Genomic DNA, 17,282 nt, shown 5'->3' with positions numbered 1-17,282 from the left:
TGCATCCGATAGTAGATCCAACCTTCCTTCGTGTTACGCTTGTTCCGGTAAACATTTCCTCTTCCAATGTCAAGTTTTCGCCAAAATGCCCGTCAGCCAACGAAGAGAGCTGGTATCCCAACAGAAGATTTGCTGGAACTGCTTCCAAAGTGGCCACCAAGCAAGACACTGTTCCTCGAAGTTTACCTGCCGAATCTGTCGAGATCGGCATCATACGCTGCTACACGATCCATCCCAGTCTAGTAAGAGCTCATATACTCCTGCCATAGCATCGAATCTTACCGAAACGGCACAAGATCCACCCATGTTGGCTATCCCAGGGCCGTCTACCTCCTACCAACAAGTAAGCATGTCGGTTCAGTCCCAAGCCAGCACGGTTCTCCTCGAAACAGTCGTTCTCCAAGTCGTCGACGATAATGGGCACGTTTTCCAAGCCCGAGCTCTTCTAGATTCCGCTTGGATGTCGCATTTCATGTCCAAAGATCTTGCGAACCTGCTCTCCAACTCCCAATCCAAGGTTGATGTGTCCGTAGCTGGAATCGGACAATCCCACCGGAAGATCAAGCGTGCAGTAACCACCACAATCCAGTCAAGAGTCGCGTCTTTCTCTACGAAGCTTCAATTCCTCGTTATCGAGCATCCCACGGCTGACCTACCCACCATGTACGTCCAAATCTCTTCGTGGAACCTCCCTAATGTGCAGTTGGCTGATCCTGGCTACACACCGGGAAGAAACTTGACCTAGGCCCAGGTTTCCCCTACATCATCGAGACGTACTTAGGTTGGACATTCTGCGGTTGAACTTCCCAAGATTCCTCCAACTCAATGGTATGTACCATATCCAGCACTGATGCCCTGTTGGATGCAACTCTACAAAGGTTCTGGGAGATCGAGACGATTCCGAACCAATCCGTTCATTCCAGCACGGAGAAAGCCTGCGAAGAGCTCTATGCAGCAACAACAACTCGTGACTCTACCGGGCGATATGTAGTTCGCCTGCCCAAAACGGACAATCCGGACGTCTTCTTGGGAAATTCGGAATCCATTGCCGAACGCCGATTCCTCAGCTTAGAACGCCGTCTCGAGCGTGACCCCAGCATGAAATCATCCTATCATCAATTCATGGAGGAGTATGAGCGTCTCGGTCACATGATACATCTGAACGAACCCGTGGACAACTCGATTACACACTGTTATCTCCCGCATCATCCCGTATTCAAGCTATCGAGTACCACCACGAAGACGAGAGTCGTGTTTGATGCAGCGTGCAAGACAGCATCGGGATATTCCTTGAATGACCTCCTACTTGTCGGACCTGTCGTTCAAGACGATTTGTTGTCACTCATCATGCGCTTTTGTTTCTACCCCATTGCCCAGAACGGTGACGTCGAGAAGATGTACCGTCAGATGCTTCTCCACAAGGCAGACCGACCGTACCAGTGGATCAAATGGCGTACTGATGCATCCCAACCGATAGCTACCTACGAGTTGCAAACCGTGACCTACGGCACTGCTTCTGCCCCATATTTGGCCACAAAAACTCTCCAAAAATTGGCGAGTGATGCGGCCCACTTATTTCCTTCCGCTGCGAAACCAGTAGCCAACGATTTTTACGTAGACGACTTTCTGTCAGGTGCCGATGATGTCGAGTCAGCCATCCGAATTCGAGGTGAAGTATCAGCGATGCTTGGTTCTGCTGGAATCCCGATGAAGAAGTGGGCTTCGAATTCCGTCGAAGTTCTTGAAGACATTCCACCCGAAGAACGATCAATCCAGCCGTGGCACGATTTGCAAGGTCCTCAATCCGTCAGCTCTCTCGGTCTAATCTGGGAGCCTATAACCGATATCTTTCGTTTCAAGGTACAGTTGCCGCTGCCAGCTGCTGTACTCACCAAACGTAGAATCATGTCCTACGTGGCCCAAATTTTCGACCCATTGGGACTAGTTGGTCCAGCCGTTACGAAAGCGAAGCTGTTCATGCAGTGCCTGTGGACACTGAAATCCTCCGGCAACGAACGCTACGATTGGGACCAACCATTACCTCCAAAGCTACAGCAAGAGTGGAAAGAGTTCCACAGTACCATTGACCTTCTTCGAGAAGTTCGAATTCCACGTTTTGCTTCCATCGCCGGGGCCGTCAGCATCGAACTTCATTTCTTCGCTAATGCTTCAGACAAGGCTAACGGCACGTGTTGCTATGTTCGTGCGCAATCTGCCCAGGAAGTATCCGTGAAACTGTTGGTCTCCAAGTCTAAAGTTTCACCCCTAGCAGTACGTCATACTATAGCTCGATTAGAGTTATGCGCAGCTCATCTTTCCATGCAGCTGTACAAAGTCGCTTCGTCATTGAGAGTTGTTCCACATGCCTTCTTCTGGTCGGACTCCACCACCGTGATACAGTGGCTTTGATCATCACCTGGACGTTGGAAAACGTTCGTAGCCAACCGTGTGAGTCAAATTCATTCTTCTACCCCAATCGATAATTGGAATCACGTTGCTGGTTCGGACAACCCAGCTAATGACATCTCCAGAGGATTGGATCCAGCCGAACTTCTCAACAAGGCAAGGTGGTGGAATGGTCCATCCTGGTTAAAATTTCCTCCTGAGCTCTGGCCAATAGGAGCACTCCCAACGAAAGAAACCGTCGAAGTATCCCATGAATGCCGTAAAATTCCCATTGTAGCAATGACAGCCATCCAAAGCACTTTCCACGAAGACCTGTTCTCCAAATATTCCAGTTTTTCTAAACTTCGCCGTATGGTCGCATGGTGGTTGCGATATCTGCAAGCTCTTCGTGAACGTGCAACCTTCGTCGTTCCAAAGCGATCATTTATGGTATACCGAAAGGATCCAATGAGCCGTGTAACCCCCTCAATTCCGATGAACTCCTATCAGCCGAGCGAATCCTCTGTAAATTAGCGCATTTAGAGAACTTCCAAGAAGAGCGCAATGATCTCGTTGTACGTACGAGCGTATCCAAATCAAGTCCGTTGAAGTGGTTAAAGCCCTATGTTGATATATTCGGACTGATTCGCGTAGGAGGTCGCCTAGACAATGCTGATTTACCTGAGCCCACCAAGCACCCGATTGTCCTGAGCGGCAAGCATCCATTAGCGAGTATGCTCGCTGCGCACTACCACAAAACACTTCTTCACGCTGGCCCACAGTTGATGCTGTCAACTGTCCGCCAGAAATATTGGATTCTCGGCGGACGAAACCTCATTAGACGCACCTATCATCAGTGCATCACTTGCTTCCGTAGCAAGCCGCAGTTGATTCGGCAAACCATAGCAGATCTACCTGCATCCCGTGTCACTCCGACGCGTCCATTCTCCGTCTGTGGCGTAGATTACTGCGGTCCATTCTATGTCAAGTCGGCAATCCGGAAATGAGGCCCAACGAAGGTATATGTGGCAATTTTCATTTGCTTCTCTACACGCTCTGTCTACATTGAGCTCGTGAGTGACCTTACGACTGCCGCATTCGTCGCCGCACTGCGTCGACTGATAGCTCGAAGGGGGAAGGTTACCGAGCTGCACTCCGACAACGCCACGACCTTCAAGGGAGCTTCGCACGCCATGCATCGCGTGTATCGAATGATGAAGCAGAACGACGTTGACCGGAACCAAATCTTTTCCTGGTGCGCAAATAATGAGATCCGGTGGAGATTCATCCCGCCCCGTGCACCTCATTTTGGAGGACTGTGGGAGGCTGCGGTGAAGTCCGCGAAGACCCACCTACTCAAGGAGATTGGCAATACCAGTCTTGCCTACGAGGACATGCTCACCTTACTAACGCAGGTCGAGATGTGCCTCAATTCGCGTCCATTAACGCCGCTGTCGTCAGAGCCATCAGACCTGGAAGCCTTGACACCTGGTCACTTCCTGGTGGGCTCAAACCTTCAATCCGTTCCCGAAGCTACATTCATCAATATTCCCGAAAACCGGCTCAATCATTGGGAGCAAACGCAGCGTCACCTCCAACGAATCTGGGCACGTTGGTACCCAGAATACCTCCAGCAGCTGCAGTACAGAGCTGCTCAAGGCTGCAAGTCACCCAGCAAGATCGAGATCGGACGGCTCGTCGTTGTCAAGGACGACTGCCTTCCACCTGCCCAATGGCCTCTCGGCAGAATCGTCAAGGTCCATCCAGGGAAGGACGGAATCGTGAGAGTGGTCACACTGAAGACTTCATCCTCGGACAACGTCGTGCACGAATTGCTTTGCTGCCAATATCCAGCGATCATTCCGATGCACCCGTCGAACACTGGCTCGAGGCGCATATCATCAGAAACCAGGTAATTATGGTTCCAATAATTCTAACCAACCCGTATGATCTACCTGGTCTTCTTTTTTGTTTTATTGATGACGTCATCGAGTTCAACACACTCAATCTACCAACTGCATCACTGCCGAGTGTAGCACGATCATCCGATCAACCGATCAACCGAGAGTCGAGCCAGCAATCCTCTAACGGCGGTGCCAATCCATGATGCAGAAGTGTTAGTTCTAAGAAGTGTGAATGCGTTGAAATGCTATTTCAAAGGTGGCCGGAATGTTGAGGCCCTATAGTATAATTTCCCAACCCCATAGCGATAAAGCAACAATTAATTGTATTACCCTAAATCTACTGCTATATACCATCGAAATAGCGAGAGAGATTAGGAGAAATACCGTGATCACCCGAACGATCGTGGTCAGTAGTCGATCTATATGACCACTGACCCCGAACCAAAAAAGTACAGTCGAAATACATTCCTCATTGCGATAACACGGTCGTCTTTCGTACAATAGAATATTTCGTGATAATATCTCCCAATTCCAAAAGTACCAAAAGTAAGTGCTTGTCCGCGACTTTGGTGAAAAAGTGGGAAAGCAAAAGTACATTTACCCTCCCCCACCGGTGAGAGATCTACTGTGCGCTGTAGATAGCCAAATTGTGTTAAGTGCTACCATTTCACTGGCCCTTTTGGCAGCCGTTTTCGACGGCGAAGAAAAACCTTCGGTCCAGCATATACGGCCAACTGGCTCGTACAAGAATTTTATGTCACGCTTTCAGAGTGGTAATTTACTCATTTCTAGTTTGGAAGAACGTACTAATTCTCGAACAAATAAAATAAAGTTTAACAGAACACGCAAAGGTGTAGCAGCTAACTCCTTTCTTTATAAAATGATGTTTTTTATGCATAATCTTTCGGAAAAACACAGAAAAACTTATTGTTGTGTTCCCAGTATTTCAAAAAACGACATTAAGTTTAATTGTTCCAATTGATATTTAATTTAATTGTGTTCTAGGCATAAATGCCTCACCATGAATTTTTAAACCTGTAACCAAGCTTGATTGATTCAAATGAGGGGATCTTTTCACATTTCATTAAACAATAGTTCTCTGCTTATAAAATACCCAATGTATAGCTAAACCGAAATACTTTGAATACGTTTTTCTCAGTTGCTGATTATGGAACATGGGACAACTATGCGTAGAACGGCAGTGTACTATATTTAAAATTGGACAATGAGGAAATTTTGGCAGGTACGCACATATAAACGTAATATCGAACTGGTGTTCAACCAATATCTTTTTGATTTTTTTCATACAGATTTAAACAGCACATTGGGGCTTCATTTTCAGCGGACCATGGAACGGGAAGCTTATGTTGATAAATGCGTGTTTGCACTATCCGAAAGTTAGAAACTTTCACTTGACTAGTAGCTAATTATCATTTTGAAGAATTTGCTGAGTGATTCAACAACATGTTCGTGTAGCAGAGAACTATTTCTCAATGTTGTTGATTGGTGGAAATCCCGAATTAGTTTATATACTAACCACGAGTGCTTAGCTTCCATGGCGTCATAAAAATTTCCGTAACAACGATATCTTTTCTACCTTTCTCAAGGGTTTTACAGTGTAATCAGTCATTAACTTCTATCGCCTAATCCCGGCTAACCTTTTCGATACATAAATTCACACTAATTTCTTAACTTTCCAACAACTTTCCCAGCGATGGGATAAACCGGGGGAACCTTTTTCTTCCGTCCATCCACCCGACCTCAGCGGGGAAATGGGCCTCTCGGAATTAGTAGGAGTTGTTTGTCTTATTTATTCCCACAATCTTCAATAATTAGTGGTGATTCCGGGACCAAAATCGGTCAATTTGTTCGGTCAGGGGAAATTACTCGGACATTAAAAGAAAATCCGTAATATATTCGAGCAATCAAGGTTTCACGCGAGAGAAGAAAATATTTACAGGAAAGTTTTGATTTATGGAAACGGCTTGCCAAGCTTTTCCCCTCGCATCACCTCCTCGCCGGTGGCCAAACTTCGTCAATTCAGATAGTGAAAGAGAGAAAATCGTTTTAACGGATCGCCCCTTGTTGTGATGAATCGATACTCAAAGGTTGGCTTGAGGTCAACCGGCAATAAATCATGCTCGTATCATGTGAATTTGGAGCCACTTTCGTTATATGAAAACAGCCGTATGTGATTTATTGATGGCTAGGTGGGAGGTGATTATATTGGATTGTTGAGGAATTGTCAGCTAGTAATGTGAGTTGATTGATGGGAAATACAAATTCGGGCGATGGAATACTTAGGCACGAATTACGGTGGTGTTGATGATTTATTCGCGTGGGAAAACCGAACGTCATGCGATTCATTCGAATTATCAATATTCACGAAGCAATTTTTGGTTGATAAAAATTTATCTTACCTTCGAGGAAGACGGTATACAATATGTTGCGAGAGTTTTGAAGCACACATAAGGCCTTATATTTTGAAAATTATAAACAAAAAAACTTTCCTGAATTATTTATGTAAAGAAAGTTTATGCCTTGGAAGAAAGTTCTGAACATACAGTGTCTCTAGAATACGAGACTGCGTTTTTTCATTATCAATAAATAAATTATTATCAATAAATATATATGACTAGCTAACCCGGCAAACTTCGTCCCGCCCATTTACTTGATTAATTCTCGGGTAATGCAAAAATTTGTGTTTCATTTGTACGGCAGCCCCCTCTAAGAGAGGGGGAAGGAGTATCTTAACACCATAGAAACATTTATTGCATCCTAAAACCTCCACATGCCAAATTTGATTTCATTTGCTTGATTAATTCTCGAGTAATGCAGAAATTTGTGTTTCATTTGTATGGCAGCCCCCCCTTTGAGTGGAGGAAGGACTGTCTAACCATCATAGAAACATTTATTGCACCCTAAAACTTTCACATGCCAACTTTGGTTTCGTTTGATTGATTAATTTCCGAGTAATGCAAAAAATTGTGTTTCATTTGTATGGCAGCCCCCTCTAAGAGAGGGGGAAGGAGTATCTTATCACCATAGAAACATTTATTGCATCCTAAAACCTCCACATGTCAAATTTGGTTTCGTTTGCTTGATTAATTTCCGAGTAATTTTTATATATATAGATAGTTTTGTCATGGAATTGTTGATTAAAGAGTTTAATATGTAAACAACTAATACTTTCTACTACGGTGTAAATGCTACTCTAACATTTACATATGCTACGTTGGCTGAGTTAATCACTTACACAACGAATTTCTACAATTTTCGCATCAGCGAAGTAGAACTCCATGTAGGAGAAGAAACATTTAAAATTCGACACGCCTCTTGCGGGGGCGACAACTCAAGCGCATGGATGTAGAATTCTAATTCGATCAAATTATTTGCCTTCGCTACAATTTTGCGTGTCGGACGAAGACGTGCCTTAATTGTAAATTTAGTGAATTAAATAATTACTTCGCACGGTAGATACAATTTGCGAGAAGCTTTTTTTCATCTTGCTGTAATATGCAAATTATATGAGCATCACACTCCACTTCACTCTTTAAGGGAGAGTCTGAAGCTCAGAATTAGCCCTAGGTAGAAATTCCACGAATGATCTGAGCAGGGAATGAAGCCTTCTTTTTATGCAGCGTGATTATGTATGATGGAACAAATTGTAATTTTTGTCATTCTTTGAATTTGTTGATGAAATTATAGAAAAGAGTTTAATTTACACCTTGATTTTATGGCAATTCACAAGAAAACATATTTATTTCAGAGATGAATATAATGCGATTGAACGTTTCACTCTTGTACTGAACCGAACGTATAAAAATAAACAACATACTTCTAAAAATCTAGTTTCGAATACCAGCAAAGTCACAAGCAATTTTCAAACAGGCTGAAGCTTTCCGTTATGTAGCGCGATTAAGCAATTTACCCTTCAACCCTTTTTTGCCTCTAGAAGCTATTCAAACATAGTTACTGCCCAAAGTTACCTCGTTCTTGGAGAAAGGATAACTGGGAACCGATATAATTGGTGTCAGCATCATATATAGAAGAAGCGCTTAAAGTGTTATAAGCCCTTGGCTTTGTATCTAGACAAATCGCATACTGCCCCTTACAGAAATAGACACTAAACGTACCCAAGAGCAGGGTTGCCATAAAAAAATATGTGTTTTTGGTCTCTAAAAATCTTTTTATCTGTGTTGTTTCTCAGAAAATCTGTATCGAAATCTGTATAAACCCTTTGCGGTAGTTTGTCTGCTTTCAGCCACCACAGCAAAGCAGTATACTAATATTATAATTTATGCAACAATGTATCAGTTCACAAAAGTTGTCATCCATGCTTGAGGAAAGGATTAATGGAAAACTCCATGTATTGCACTGTGTAGATGTTAAGAACATTGTTCTGTATGTTCAAACAAAAAGATAAAAGGCGAAAGACGTCAAACTAATTGTTTTTGTGATACATGCGAAAGATATCACACGAAGAAGAATTACAGCAAATATTTTTGATCATAAACATAAAAACATTGTTTAGTAAATCTTTATCAGAAGTATACAAAAAAAATTAAGGAATCTTGTTCATCTTTCATAATCTCACAAAGTTATATATCACTGCTTTATCATGTAAAAAAAAATTGCGACCAGTACGACACACATGGCGAAATTCGATACGACCACAAAGAGTTAAATTTATAAGTTCAATCTTAAATCATAATCTTAGCTTATTATAAATTTCACAATGTTGATAGTATCCACGTAAAAATTCGTATTCACTGGGTTTATGGGCTGTTATTTATTTATTGTAAGTCGATGACGCAGACTTTAGCATCTTTTCAACTTAGATTGAACATGAGAAAGCAGTACTACTCACTACATATGAATGCCAAAATGACTCTCATTCAGACTGATTCGAATGCTATATGAATGAAATTGGTGAGTTGGGAAAAATATTATTGAGATTAAACCGTAACTAATATTAGATCGTTCTTTTGGAAAATCTGTAAATCTGTATGAAAACCAAAAAAATCTGTAATCTGTATCTACAGATTCTTGGTTTCAAAAAGTCTGAAAAATATGTATAAATACAGATTATTCTGTAGATATGATAACCCTGCCCAAGAGATCGCAATTACAGTGTTAGATCCTTTTTGAACGTTTCCTTCTTTCCAATTCCAGCCGTGAATTGTATTAAGGAAGGGGGGGGGGTCATGTCTGGGAGGTCGAAAAATAATTAATTTTCGTGATTTTTCTTCGGATGTTAGGAATAAAGTGAAGTGTTCGGGTATTTTAGTTATTGCTCAATGTATATTTGAAGATGTATTTTCTATTTTCTGATTGCACGTATAATGATTATTACGCTGTTGACAGCTGGATGCGTAAATGCTGTCTGAAAATCGTTACCTTGCTGGTGGTATCGGTTCTGAAGCAACGAGTTGTCGCAGAACTAATTCCAATGAATTTTTTGAAACTTTAGAACAATACCTAAATCATCACATAGGAGTTTTGAAAATTCGGAAAATTGCAAAAATGGCGGCAATTTTTCTTAAAAATGAGTTATTTTTCATCAAAAATCACTGTTTAGAAGCTCATAAAAATCGAAAAATGAGATGTCAAAACACGGCAATGTAGGATATCGCAATAAATCGACAATAAAGGTTGTTTTATTTTTCAAAAATCATGGCGAACGCGGAGTAATCGTTTTTGAGATATTTTTTTTCAGAATTGTTGAGTGTTTCATTTTTTTAAAACCATACGTCTCCATTGATTCAATATATTGGGAACGTCATTATGGAGACGCATGATTTTTTTGTTTGTACGATTTTTTTGTGTGATTCCATTTTCTAGTGCTGTATTTTAAAAAGATCATATTCGATGAAGTTATTGGTCATTTAGTTGTTTCCGATCTGTGATATGAATTTCATCGCTCTACATAAATACTATGTCCGCTAATTACCATGCTTTGTTTTGTTTGTTTTAAAGTGTCAGTAGGAGCTTTTTGGAGGGAGCAAAGAGTTGATTTGTTTATCCGCGAAAGTGCATAGGCCACTTATTAGAGGATTAATCTTATAATAATTGACACCCACGTTCCATGCTTTCACGATACCAGACCATTACGATAACATATATTTCGAAGCGTAATATTTTTTTTCTGTATTGTAGTGACTGAACTTTGTGTGTTGTGTTGTGTTGAACTTTTGGCTGGTTCGTCACTTTACTTCTTTTTTTTTATCCCTTTTGTTTATTTTAGGCTCATTAGCATTTTAGCTGTAACAGAGCCGAATTTTAATCGTGTACATGTCACATGTTTATCATATCTATAATTAGCACATTACATAGTTGCCATTTTTCGACGTTAGACTATTCCCTACTATACCATTGCATATGGTACACATTTACACAGTAGCCATTTAGGCGTAAGAGTTTTCTATCTGTTCTTCCATTATCCAGTTAGACCAGACAGCGGAGACAGTTGTTGATCATTGTTGAGTTATTTATAGAACAGCAGCCCGATGTTTCTTGCAGAGCAGAGCAGTTGTATGGACGAATCGATCTTTATTCGACCGTGGATCGATCTCCATCGCTGATGATTGTTGCGTGGACGTAGCTATTCTGTAACAACACAAAGATGGTCAATGAGGGCCCTGAGTTTTGAACTCACGATCGATCGCTTACTAAGCGAACGCGCAACCAATGTGGCTACGGAGACCCCCACTTTACTTCAGTTTTTGAAAGAATGTCAGGAGTGAGAATTGAACTCGTGACCTTTAGTGTGAGAGGAACGGGTTTTACCACTACGCCAGATCACCTCCACAAATGGGAATATGTAGTTTGTTATCAACTGGCAGTATGAGAAGAGCAAGTTTGCATCGCAATTTTCCAATTTTCCAATTGTCCATGACATGATTTCTAATAACAACATGTTTCGAGCACAGCGATTTCAATACACTCACAGCTACTGATGAAGTTAGAGTACGAATTTTGGGCGATTTTTTTTTGTGCAGTCCCTATCCTTCACACAAAGAAAAGGTTTGCCAGTACGTGCTATGTTTATGAAATTTGAATGCGAAATACTTATTATATAAGAAAAAAACATGAGAAATTGAATTTATATACGATTTTACATGAAAAAAAAAACAATAATGTTTTATCCAAGGACTAACTGTTCAGTCCGTCAAACGCACTGAAGAGAGAAAGAGAGAAGGGAAAACTTAAATCGTAAGTCCCCACCCCTTTTTCTATTCGGGTGCAACACTACACACAAAGATAGCTTCCCGACCGAGGGGAGTCGTTATTCAACCGTCGAGCAAGTAGCAAGTGCAAAGTGCAAATCCAGAGCAAATAGCAAGACTAGCAACTTATTGCAAAGGTAGCCATAACATCAGCAGCAGATTTTCTACAGGAGTGCAATTCTACCAGCAAGAGAATAATGGCGCATTCGCATGCGCATTAATCGCATAAGTGTAAATATAGTGTATATATTAGTATTCAGTGATTATGATTATAATGAATAAAGTGTAGATAGTACTCAAACACCATGTGTTCATTCTGCACTGCTCAAACCCTTTCCGAAGCACATCCCAAAAGTTTAGGCCTTTCACAGCACGGAGCGGAGCCACAAGGGATCCCATCCGTCGAATAAAGCGCGAGAAACACGAGGGTTTCTTCCACGCACCCGTTGTCTCCATGAGTGGAACAACATAACAAAAATACAGTCCACCCCACAGTTCCCAGCAGACGGAACACTAACTGTTCTTCAGATATAACCAACTTTATATAATGAAAATAATGTTTGTAAAGTTTCTATACGATGTCGGAACCTGAGTCGTGATGTCCAGCAGCAGTGTGCATTTTCTAATATTTCAAGAACAAGAACTTTTTAACGTTACGTAATTTATGCACCACGCCCTAAAGGTGTATTCAAAATATCTGACTTAAAAATTGTAAGGGTTTGTATCTAGGACATGACCGCATTTTCGACGTAGAACCACGGAATTCCACGTTTTTCGGTTACTTGGTTCCGTCCTCACTTTACGATTGAACTGCGCTGACAACAGATATCGATTACCAACTATTAACATCATTGCTCCTATATTCCGCTTGAGGTGGGATCGAGCCCCAGAAAATGCAACAGAAAGGTTTTCCTACTAGGATTTGAAAACATACTTCCATGAATGATACTTTAAAATAAATGCAGTATATATCCATATTCCAAAATTCTGGATACTCTTCCATATCTACACTAGCACAAAAAATCCCTTATGCTGCTGACACATTTTGATACGGAGGGCTTCTTCTTCTTCGAGGGTGTGAAATTGCATTCCTTATTCAAAATATCTTCCATTCTTGTATCGAGCTGTATGTGTCTATCTATGTAAAATCAACATTAGGCATGTTTCATTCCATTCCATCTGCTCAACATGTTTCATTCCAACTCTACTCCATACTCCTTCTTCCCAATTCTATCCAAATGTTAATGTTTTAACATAATAAAATTACTCACAATACACAATTTTTTAATACAAAAATGCCCTCGACTCACATATGGTCGGGATTCTGCCAAAACGAACCAAGCACCATTTTTTTTTTAAATTGAGTTGCTTACACCATTGGATGCAGAAAATAATAATCTATGGACTGTAAATTGACCATGTCATTCGGTGATGGACAACAGATCCAAAACGAAAAGTCTGTGTAGCAGACTGTAAAAAAAGGAAATTGCATTCAACCAAAGCGAACCATAAAACCATAAACCCACAATATGACATCGGATGATAGTGATCGTTTCCTCCAAGAAGGCAGATCCGAGTCTTCAACATTTTTTTATGCTTCGGACAGCTCCTGGAGTCAAATGTCGTCGGGATCTGGTAAGTAAGACAGCCTGCAATGAAGTGTAGAAGCGCTGATCTACATTTTTCAAAATTACGTTCAACCACAGCGAACCAAGTGTAATGCAATCTTAAATCAATTTATTATCATTTATTAAGATATTATTTTGTCATAAACAGCAAAAGTGAGTCAATATATATATATATACCATTCATGAAATTAGTCAAAAGTCGTTACAAAATACTAATGTGATATGTAATGATATTATGTTAATAGCTAGCATGGACTTGGTTCGCTGCAAAAAAACGAAGTTTTGCGTGTCTAGCAGAAACATAATTTTGGTTTTTTTTTCATATTTCTAAAGGTTCTGAATCAGAAATTGACGGAGATGTGTGCTTACAGCATGAAAGGGGGTATTATGTTTGACATCCTGTTTGTAATACGTGAGCGATAAAATGATACATTTGATCAGACGCAGTCAATTAGTGGGGCCCAAACTACAAATTGAAATATCTCAAAACAATGTTTTTGGCGCATGGTTTGTTTGGGCAGAACCCCGACCATATATTTGCAACGTCCATTTTCGCAAGCACCTTTGTTAACAAGTCTGTGTTAGGGAAACACAGTATGGTGGAAACAAAAGTTTCTCAACTTGTATGTATGTGCAATGCCGATTTCCTTGGTTTTGATTGGCATGACCATAAGCTGTGACTAAAAATCGAATACTAGAAATATGAACATTTAAATGTTTCGCTAAATGTTTACAACATATTTTTTTCTGAACTTTTGTCGTTCTTATGCTTTTCTAGATAGCCCTATTAAACAACAAAAATAATATGTCGGTATTGTCGTTTTCATAAAAACCGAAACAATACAATACACTTATCCCTGTATTTACACGGTACTTGTTTTACACGATTTCGCTCTTGCAAGGTTTATGAAATAACAAATTTTGAAAAACTTGAAGAATGTATATATGTAGTTCATATGAAAACAAGTAAAATAGGATTATAGTTTTGACTACGAGTGCGATTTTATGTTCCAGAATTGGCAAGTTATCAATTTACTTGCATTTTTGGAGTCTTGCTGAGTGGTTTGTGTCAATTTTTCAAACTCTTCGAATGCCAGGAATATCTATAATAATGAAAAGTAAAAGAAAGTTATATCTTCGGCTTTCGGCTGAAAATCTCTTTAATAAATTTAATGATAAAAAAAGCAAAACAAATCTACACAGCTGTTAATTGAATCTTTTATCACTAAGTCTGAAGTCGAATCTGAGATCTTCCTGAATTCGTCGACTGTTGAACCAGAATCGCATCAGGAATGCTCAAGTGATAAGGATGACTTTATACTAATCAGAATAAAAAGACTGGAGATTTCTAAAAGTGGTAATAGCGAATAAACTCATTACAATTTAGTTTCTTTAAGAATTCTTCGTTTTATTTGTATCTAGAATTCATAATGAATTTCATAAGTAGATTTTTATTATTATTTTTGACGTAGAACTACGTCTTTCATTAAGGGTGCCAAATCAGAAAACAGGTCACGTTTTTATGAAATAAAGTTAACGTTAATAACTATTTTTGCCGTGAACGGATTTTGGCGATTTATATACTAAACGAATCGGAAATTCCCTAAGATTCGTTTAATATGCTATACATTAGAATCCCCTGGTTTGTAAATGGTTAAAATTCATAAAAACTCTAAGCGTTTCCATTTTCCCATACATTTGTTCTGTCCATTTGTGTGCTTTCCCGAACAGAGCTGTCAATAACGAGCAACTTATCGACGACCAACGAAGGGGAAATCGTATGATTTGAAGTCTCCCTGAATAAAGGAAAAGTAGAAGAATGAAGGGGAATACTTGCCTAGAGTATAAACAGTGGATCTCGATGAGGCAAACTTTCATTCGGCATCGGACTGTTGAGCAATCCAGTTCACGTTGCTTTCACTGCGCTTCGATCTAAGATTGGACCCCACCAGTGGTAATCCAACTTGGATATCGTCGTTTGCTTTTGACGTAGGACTACGTCTAACCGGAAGATATAGGGGGTGAAATGGAAATCTAGGCACTGAACAAGTAGGAAAAAATGCAAGATTTGGAACACTTATAACTCGAGCATTTCTCAATAGATCGCAAAGGTTTTTACATCAATTGATAGGAAATATATCTACGCATCTATCATAACGAATAACATTTCATTTTTCTTGAGATAAATAATTGAATAATTGTGAAATATCAAGCATTGTCAAAATGCACTATGTGCCCATTTTTGATTGGTCCATTTTGTGCTCCTCAAATCGTACCGACCAAAACGGGCAACCAGAGCAGCAGCGAAATAGAATGAAGCACGATTGGAAAGGAAAAAGAAAACAATGGTCGTAGTCTCACACATGCGTAATTCTCGAGCCTGCCAGTCAGCTTAAAAATCCCCGCTCCGCTGCCGTAACGATCATTCTCATTCAAACCGTACACCACATCGGCTCGCATCACAACACATCAACAAACCAACCCAAGCAGCCATGTCTGGACATGGTAAAGGAGGAAAAGTGAAGGGAAAGGCAAAATCCCGCTCGAACCGTGTTGATCTGGAGTTCTCCGCAAGGGTAGCTAGGCCGAGCGCGTTAGTACCAGTCCACTTAGCCGGCGTTATATAGTTTCGGCCGCCGAAGTGATCGAGTTAGCTGGCAAAGCTGCTCGCGACGATAAGGAAACCCGCATTCGGAACAGAACACATTCGGTTCGGTGGACATCAAGACAACAACAGGCAGTTGCAGCGAGTGGCGAGTGGCAAACGCAATCGCAAAACGGAATCAGGTAGCAGAAGAAAAAAGTTTGTTCTTTATACAAACTGCTTTGGTGGCAAATTCAGAACAAGGCGGCATCGAGGGCGTTCGAAATGGTTTTTTTTCAAAACCACGAGTACTAAGTTTTCTAAATTGGAACCATTCCATAAAACAAGGCGCTTTTCAGGGCCATTAAACCTTCCAAAAAAGAGTTTAGGAAATACAGTTCAATGCTTTCTAAAACATTATCCAAAATAATAATAAAACACAAATTGATTTTTTCATAATTTGTTTGCCAGGATCTGATGAGTATGTGAATTTGGCAGTTGTTCTGAGCTTATTGATTTTCACCAATTCTTAAATTGCTTCTAGATTGAAAGTACAGTAATTTACACTTATCTCGACATTTAGCTAATTGGACGGACCTGTAATGCGACATATTTAGTTGGACATTTTTGTAAACATAGAGTTCGTGGTCCAAATTATTACCCCACATTGAAAGTTGACACTGTACCACTGTCATCGCAAATGTTCAATTACAGGCTAAAATTACCTCCAATCCGATACTGAGTGGTGGTAATGCGACGTGCCATTGAATGTAATTTACTGTAAAATATGTCACAAGCTGGATGGGAAGAAATTTTCCAACTATGAAAGCTGTGGCGAGTGGCAAATGCAATCGCTAAACAGAAAGGTTTAGCCGAACAAGATGGGGATATCGAGTGATAACAAAACAATAAACTCTTTAGATTGAAGATCATTTTGTGATCCTGAAAAGGACCCTTTTTAGCCTGCATGTGAATCCAACGAGCGAACAAATCGTAATGAATGTATTTTTTTGCCATCGCTCCCTTTTAACGCTCATTCGTTCGTCTCGTTGGACTCGCCCCTCTGGCTGAGTCTGCCGATTTGTCTCTATCCTGTGAGTGTGTACCGCTAGAGTATAAAACACGCGGACCCCAAAAAAATATCTTATTTTCTTTTAAACCGTAAACCCGTGTGGTTGTACGGCATCGGTATCGTGGACGTAACAAAGGAGGACAAGTTAAGGGAAAGGCAAAGTCTCACTCGAACCGTGCAGGTCTCAAGTTCCCTGTTGGTCGCATTCACTGATTGCTCCGCAAGGGTAACTAGGCCGAACGGATTGGTGCCGGAGCACCAGTATACCTAACAGCGATTATAGAGTTTCGGCCGTCGGAGTGCTCGAGTTGGCTTGCAAAGCTGCTCACGACAATCAGAAAACCCGCACAAAGCAGCTTCGGTTTGGCGCTCATCAAGGCAACAATTAGTTTCAGTGAGTGGCAAAGTGTTTCTCCGGCACGTCGCATTAAATGTAATTTACTGAACAACATGTCACAAGCTGGATGGGAAGAAATTTTC

General features: G+C 40.7%; 2 protein-coding genes across 2 annotated transcripts in view; both read left to right on the top strand.

Moving 5' to 3' along the window:
* The first annotated feature begins 825 nt into the window (after positions 1-825).
* LOC129773016 (uncharacterized) lies at positions 826-2,409 on the top strand. Its single transcript, XM_055776566.1, has one exon. It carries the CDS (start codon positions 826-828, stop codon positions 2,407-2,409), a length of 1,584 nt encoding a protein of 527 aa, XP_055632541.1.
* Positions 2,410-2,685: 276 nt separating this feature from the next.
* Positions 2,686-17,282, top strand: part of LOC129773015 (uncharacterized) — a 22,111-nt gene continuing 7,514 nt past the window's right edge. The window contains exons 1-3 of the mRNA XM_055776565.1: positions 2,686-2,755; positions 2,824-3,377; positions 3,456-4,297. Coding sequence (XP_055632540.1) covers positions 2,686-2,755; positions 2,824-3,377; positions 3,456-4,297 — 1,466 coding nt within the window. The remainder of the gene's footprint in view (positions 2,756-2,823; positions 3,378-3,455; positions 4,298-17,282) is intronic.

Source organism: Toxorhynchites rutilus, chromosome 3 (assembly GCF_029784135.1).
Source record: "Toxorhynchites rutilus septentrionalis strain SRP chromosome 3, ASM2978413v1, whole genome shotgun sequence".
NCBI lineage: Eukaryota > Metazoa > Arthropoda > Insecta > Diptera > Culicidae > Toxorhynchites > Toxorhynchites rutilus.
Note: the sequence above shows the minus strand (reverse complement) of the source record. Positions and strands in the feature narration are given on the sequence as shown.

What these genes read in the sequence shown, in the direction of transcription:
- LOC129773016 (XM_055776566.1), top strand. Translation starts at nt 826, where the DNA reads ATGGTATGTACCATATCCAGCACTGATGCCCTGTTGGATGCAACTCTA.